Raw genomic sequence first — 6574 nt, 5'->3', positions numbered from 1 at the left:
CAGGATGGAGGGGAAAGAGGTGCAGCATACGTGAGTGATTCAAAGCTCCACTTACACAAATAATACAGCAGGTCAGTAAAACTTCTGTTAAATTTAGTTTGTAGATTGAGATTTCTTTCATTTTACCCCAAACAACAGTGATTCTGCAGGCTGTTCTGGTTGAAAGTAGGCTTAGGTTCAAGGTTCAAGTTGAAAAAGATTAAACAGCTAGCTCGCTACAGCTAGTTTGAGCTTTTTTTTAAAACCCATCCATCCAAACATACAGACTTAGATTTTTTCTGCTTATGCAAGCTTGAGTTATAGAGCAGCAGGTTTAAGAAGACGCTCCTCTTCCCAGCTACACTCCAGCTCATCCTGGAGGATACAAGGCATTCCCAGGGCAGGAGGGATACATATATAATCCTTTCAGGGAATCCTGGGTCTGCCTTGGCGTCTCCTTCCTGAAGGAAATGCCCTGTTGAACCTAATTAGATGAATGAACCAGCTCAGCTGACTCCGAAGGAGCATCAGCTTCTCACGCTTCAGATGCTCCTCAGTTGAACTCTCAGGTGCTTTGGCTCATTATAGTAGGTGGTTATATGTGAGGGCTGGAACAAAGAAATACCAGTAAATCGTCCTCATGACTGGTGATGAAGCTCTAATCCATCTGTTCATCTCTGATTCCGTCCGTGTAAAACTGACAAACAAGATCCTCAGATTTTTAAGCCTGTTCCATCCTCCACAAAAATCAAGAACTGAGTTCTTGTTCTCGAGGCTGCAAGAACAAGAAAAAACGTCTTGTTCAGCAGGTCCATCCATCCTCCACGAGAAGCACGTCTGCGGCGGGGAGGGATCACTGAGGGGGGGCGATGTCTGCTTTTATGTGCGATGAACCTGGTTGTTACCTCCGCTGAGGAGGTTGTTTTCCCCGGCGTCTTTTTGCTTAAGATAACTTAAAAGGTTACGGAGGGATTTTATAAATATTTCAAGAGTTGTTGCAAATGTAAAAATGAAGAACTGATTAAATTCTGGTGGTGATCCGGATCACCGTTTGGATCCAGGAAAGTTTTAAAAGGATTCTTAAACATTGTGCTTGGTGGAGGTTTCCGCTCTCCGAGTTTCTAGTTTCATATTTAACGAGCAGCTTTGTCCGCGGCAGGGCGGGTCGTGCACGCGGCTGGCTCCGAGTGTTTTAATGCCACATGTAAAAATGTTCGTACTTTCTCACCACCTCAATAAGCTGTTTTATCAAAACAATCCGTTTTGCCGGGAACAGCAAACACATGGAAGCAGCAACTCCGCTTCATGCTTTCTCCGTGTTAACCACGCCCACCTCCAATGTTCGACCAATCACACGATACTTCTTGGAGCCCCGCAAGAAAAAAGTTCTGCCAGCCCGATGTGTCAAGAACTGTCCTCAAACACGTCCACGAGAACAAAATGACGTCATTTTCTTCTCGGAGCCTCGAGAACAAGAAAAAAGTTCTCGCTTCTCGTGGAGGATGTAACAGGCTTTACCTCCACCAAGGAGGTTATGTTTTTACTGCCGTCTGTAGCTCAAGATAACTCAAAAGGTTACGGAGGAATTTTTATAAAAATTTCAAGAGTTGTTGAAAATGCGAAAATGAAGAACTGATTAAATTCTGGTGGTGATCAGGATCACCGTTTGGATCCAGGAATGTTTTAAAAGGATTCTTTAACATTGTGCTTGGTTGAGGTTTCCACTCTCCGCGTGCTTTTCTAGTTTCATATTTAATGAGCAACTTTGTCCGCGGCAGGGCGGGTCGTGCACGCGGCTGGCTCCGAGTGTTTTAATGCCACGTGTAAAAATGTTCGTACTTTCTCACCACCTCGATAACCTGTTTTATCAAAACGATCCGTTTTGCCGGCAACAGTAAAAATACGGAAGCAGCAACTCCGCTTCATGTTTTCTCCGTGTTAACCACGCCCACCTCACATGTCCGACCAATCACACGATACTTCTTGGAGCCCCACAAGAAAAAAGTTCTGCCTGCCCGATGTGTCGAGAACTGTCGTCAAACGCGTCCACGAGAACAAAATGAACAAGCTTTAGACTCTTACTTGAGCAAGAAACTTATTGCAAACAAATAGGGAGCAGTCCACCGTGTCCATAATCCTCTGTACTCCCTGCACCCTCCTGCAGAATCTCCTGACAGATAAAGTCCAACTCCATGTAACACATGCAGGCTGGGTGTTCAAACTCTCTCAGCCACTCCGCCAGAGTTCTGGTCCACTGTTCACCTGGATGAAACCCATGCTGTTCCTCCTGAATCTGAGCTTCAACAGTCAGCTGGAGCCTCCTTTCCCAAACCAGGGAACAAACTTTATCAGGGAGGCTGAGATTCTCCTGTCCTCACATTGTTTTTCTGATGCCAACTCCATCTGTTTCACTTAAACATGCACATTTCCAAAGCAGGCTAATTTACTGAGTTAGCCAGATTACCAGAAGATACCCTGAACACGTTGAACCAACTTTAATTATTTTAGTTTTTCTAAATGTAAAATAAAGTGTAAACGCTCTTTTTAATTTCCCGTATTTCAATTAGACATACTCACACGGCTCAAAACCCGAACACATTCGTGGTAAGAATAAATCAGGGGAGGAAACTTTGCTACAAACCACTGAAGACAACCTTCCTGCCGCCCTCTCTGCTCTCATTGCAGCCGTCTGTCTGCAGAAGTGTAAGAATGGCGGCGAATGTGTCGGACCGAACACCTGTCACTGTCCCGTCGGCTGGGAAGGCCTCCAGTGTCAAACACGTGAGTGCTTTAACTTGTGGAATCTTAATTCCAGCTGTGTTTACTTTAAAAGTTTATTAGATAAAAGCAAGACGATGGGTGACATGACTGTTAATCAATCTTTCATGTTTTATTTCCATCCTCAGCCATCTGCAAACGGCGATGTCTGAACGGAGGACGCTGCGTGCTGCCCGACCACTGCCACTGTCGGAAAGGATACAAGGGCCTCACCTGTGCAATAAAGGTGAATAATAAGATCTTGTGTAACGTGGGTAAAAATAGCTTTTTACCACACTTTCATTAAACACACTTATTTTATAAAAGGTAGGCTTTAGTGAGCCTGAATAGAAAAAAAACAGACTCAGTGCTACATAATACTCTCCAACCTCCTGGCTAGCTCGCCCTAGCATGCCCAGTATACATATGGTTGTTCTGAGGAAGAAACGGTAAACAGCATTCGTGATCCATAAAGGATTGAAATGTTTCCACCACTACATACACAGCAGCAACAGGACTAAGAAATCTGAATTTACTGAATGAATGTTTTCACTTTCCAGGGATCACAAGCATGATGGGAGAAACTGGACGCCAGCGGAAGGCACAAAACAAGAGCTCCAACAAATCCTCATAAAGGAGTGTGAGTGTGTGTGCAATGGTGGATATTGGAGCATATATGTGCTTGTATGCACATGGCAGAGGGACTTGATGTATTGCACTTGTGTTTCCGTCCCCGTGTATCACTACCTCATCTGTTAGATGCATCAGCTGTGCTTCATGCAGATATCTGTCCAGCAGAAGAACCAGCAGCTTTTGTGGCTTCTTTGCAGCCAGCTGTGGTTTTTTAATGATGAAGAATCACCTGGAACCGAATCATAAAACTTCCTGGACTCCCAACCTTTACCAAAATGATATATGTCCTTATTTTTTTACATTTTCCTTAAGCTGGAGCACATCAGTAAGCAGACCAAAGACCAGCTTTCTATAGAAACATGTTTCCTTTATGCTCTCCTGCAGCTGTTATTCATTTACTGACATCATATATGGCTCAAAGTAAAGCCTGATTTCATTTTTTATAAATATTTTGTTTTCTAAACAAGAAAAATCAGAAACAGTGATGTACAATTTACATGTGACAAAATAAAGACAAGGTACTGCTTCGCTTCTTTTTTTAAATGAGCTTTACTTACACATACAATATGTAAACATAAAGCTTCATTTCATGGTAAATTACAGCACAGTATGGATCATTTTATAAAGTTGTAACAGTAAAAAGTTTTTTTTTTTTTAAAAATAATTACATAAAACATTGTTAAAACTAACAAACAACAATAATAATCCTTGAAGTCTGGTTTGTTAGTGAGAGTTCTTCCTCTCCTCGCAGTGCGGTCCAGAGAAGAGAGGACGACAGCGGCATTTGTTGGGAGAGATGCATTTCCCTCCGTTCAGGCAGGGCTGACTGCACACAGCTACACAAACAGACAAAACAGAAACAAAGACGTCAGTCTTCTGCAAAACCAGCTGACAAATGTAGGATTGTTTACAGGCATCAGACAAGCTTAGAACCAGAAATAACTCAGTTTCAACAAGCAGAGATGAACTAAATGAGTTGTGCCTGTACAGTACATGGATGCATGTGAAAGCACTCTGTATTTGGGTCCAGACTGAACTCACCAACATGGCAGGCTCCACCCAGCCATCCCTCTGGACAGCTGCAGATTCCTGGAGCCACACAGATCCCCCCGTTCCTGCAGCCTTGGGGACAAATTGCTGCTCGGGTGATAAAACATTGAGAGATAATCTCAGCATGACGAGCTTCAGCCACAAGTTATCAGAGATGCAGCGGGAGCACTGAGAAAACGAGCAGATCTTCTATTCTACTGGGACATAAATAACAGCTGTTTAGATGTGTTTAGGCCCCTCTTCCACCCCACAAACTCACCCATCACTTCTTTGTTATTTAATTTTTTTTTCTTTTTAAGAAAAGTTGAATTGTAAACATTTGACTCAGAGTTAAATGCTGAGGGATTTTTTCTGGTCAAGAGGTTTTCTCCTCATATTACAGCATCCAGCCAAGAAAAATAGACAACGCATAACCCCTCGGAAACCAGAGCTTCATGATTAAACTAATAAGACACTCTGATAATTTCTGATTCTTCAGTGTGATTAAATGTGGAGATTTTTCCCTTTAGACATATCCAAGATCTTGATTAGCAAATGTTTACATGCTGTATTCAAAGCTAAGCTATTGCAACTCTGCATAAAGAAAAAGTCATGTCTAAAGCTGGATGTGGGATCCTGTTTAGCAGGAAGAAACCTGTAGGCATGATGATTATTGTTCGAGCAACTTGGAAACATCTACTTATATCTGCTGGAAGCTGCGGCTGATGGCGAGTTTCCAGCTGGAGAAGCTTCATATGGTGAGTTTGACCTTTGGTGTTAATTAGGTGATCAGACACAGCCATAAACGCACCATTTTGGCATTTAGATCCAGCCCAGCTTGAAGGGCAGATGCACTTGGCCACTCCATTGACAGCGGTGCATTCCCCTCCGTTCCAACATCCCCCATCACAAGTCACTGCAAAATAAACCACATAACACCTAACACTATAAACCTGACATTTCTAAGCTTGAGTTAAATCAACAAATTGTTATTTGTTCCAATTTTCTAATTTGGAATAAACTAATTTCATTATTAAATGCAGCTGAATGGAAGAAGTGAACTTCACAATCCATTTTGATTGTTCAGTATGAACACACAAGCCGTCCAAGCCAATGTAGAACAGAAGGCTTCTCCAGGTATCATAATTTTACAACAATCCCTGCCAAATAAACCTGCTCACCTTTGTGACAGTATCGTCCTCCAAATCCAGGAAGGCATCTACATTTTCCAGGACGAAGACACACTCCACTATTTTTACATTTGGGATAACAGTTGGCTGCAAACACACACATAATTTTGTCATTATACCATAAATCTTTAAGATTCAAAGGCTAAATAACTCATTGTTTTATATACATAATATGCACATGGAAACAGTAAAATAAATAAGTTAATGTTTTGTAACTGCACATAAACTTTTTTAAATAAAACTGTGGTTTAAATTGTGGCGTTCATCTGAAAATAAAGACAGAAAACAGTTTTGTAACTTCACCATATTGGCAGGTTTCTCCTTCATAACCTTTGGAGCAGAAACAAGTATTGTTGCGGATGCAGACTCCAGCATGTTCGCACGGCGGTTCGCACTTCGCTTTGGGGTCGAAAACGAACCCGACGGCGACGCCTCGGGGCGCGTCCGAACCTCCGGAGATAAAACCAAAAAAACTGGCCAAAGACAAAAAAAGGAGAAGCGCTGGACCGTGACTTGAATGCCCCATAGTTGTTTTTGGCTTTGCCTTAAGAATGGAAGAGAGGAAGATGCGCGACGGTGGACGGAGATGAGGGAGAAAGTCTCCCAGAAAGCACTGAGACTTCTCCGCGACGCGTGGGCAGGACACGGGGCGTGGCGGGAAAGGCGTCCTCACTGGGGGGGTTGGGTGACCTGCAGGGACGTTGCTGCTGGATGGTAAGTAATGATTCTGCTCACAAATGTAAAGGCACAAAGTAATGCAGCATTTTACATGTTTGAAATGTGTTTGTAATTTTAGCTGCCCTGTAAAACAAGCTAACTTCTGTTTTACCTGTCTATTTATATTAGGTTTTGTGCATTAAATTAGTTGACAACACAGATTTCATAATTAATTAAATTCCCAGCACATGAGGTGGCCAAGTTTAGAGCTTTTTTCCCCCTCTTGCTTTGCTTTGCTTTGTTTTGGTTGGGTTTAAAAAAAAAAAAAA

At 42.5% G+C, this 6574-nt stretch overlaps 2 protein-coding genes across 2 annotated transcripts in view; one reads left to right on the top strand and one right to left on the bottom strand.

Moving 5' to 3' along the window:
• The window catches only part of vwde (von Willebrand factor D and EGF domains), a 38064-nt gene extending 34313 nt beyond the window's left edge, over positions 1–3751 (top strand). Inside the window, exons 26-29 of the mRNA XM_079240781.1 lie at positions 1–30; positions 2665–2760; positions 2886–2983; positions 3297–3751. The exon at positions 1–30 is cut by the window's left edge and continues 66 nt beyond it. Of these exons, the coding sequence (XP_079096907.1) occupies positions 1–30; positions 2665–2760; positions 2886–2983; positions 3297–3311 (239 nt within the window). The 3' untranslated portion in view covers positions 3312–3751. The remainder of the gene's footprint in view (positions 31–2664; positions 2761–2885; positions 2984–3296) is intronic.
• A 193-nt stretch (positions 3752–3944) lies between these two features.
• Positions 3945–6202, bottom strand: seraf (Schwann cell-specific EGF-like repeat autocrine factor). The gene is made up of 5 exons (XM_079240946.1): positions 5892–6202; positions 5580–5675; positions 5210–5314; positions 4411–4506; positions 3945–4205 (listed from the first exon to the last, which is right to left on the bottom strand). Exons 1-5 carry the CDS (start codon positions 6112–6114, stop codon positions 4093–4095), a joined length of 633 nt encoding a protein of 210 aa, XP_079097072.1. The 5' UTR covers positions 6115–6202; the 3' UTR covers positions 3945–4092.
• Positions 6203–6574: the final 372 nt, after the last annotated feature.

The sequence above is a fragment of the Telmatherina bonti genome, assembly GCF_933228915.1.
Source record: "Telmatherina bonti genome assembly, chromosome: 5".
In the NCBI taxonomy this organism is placed as follows: domain Eukaryota; kingdom Metazoa; phylum Chordata; class Actinopteri; order Atheriniformes; family Telmatherinidae; genus Telmatherina; species Telmatherina bonti.
Note: the sequence above shows the minus strand (reverse complement) of the source record. Positions and strands in the feature narration are given on the sequence as shown.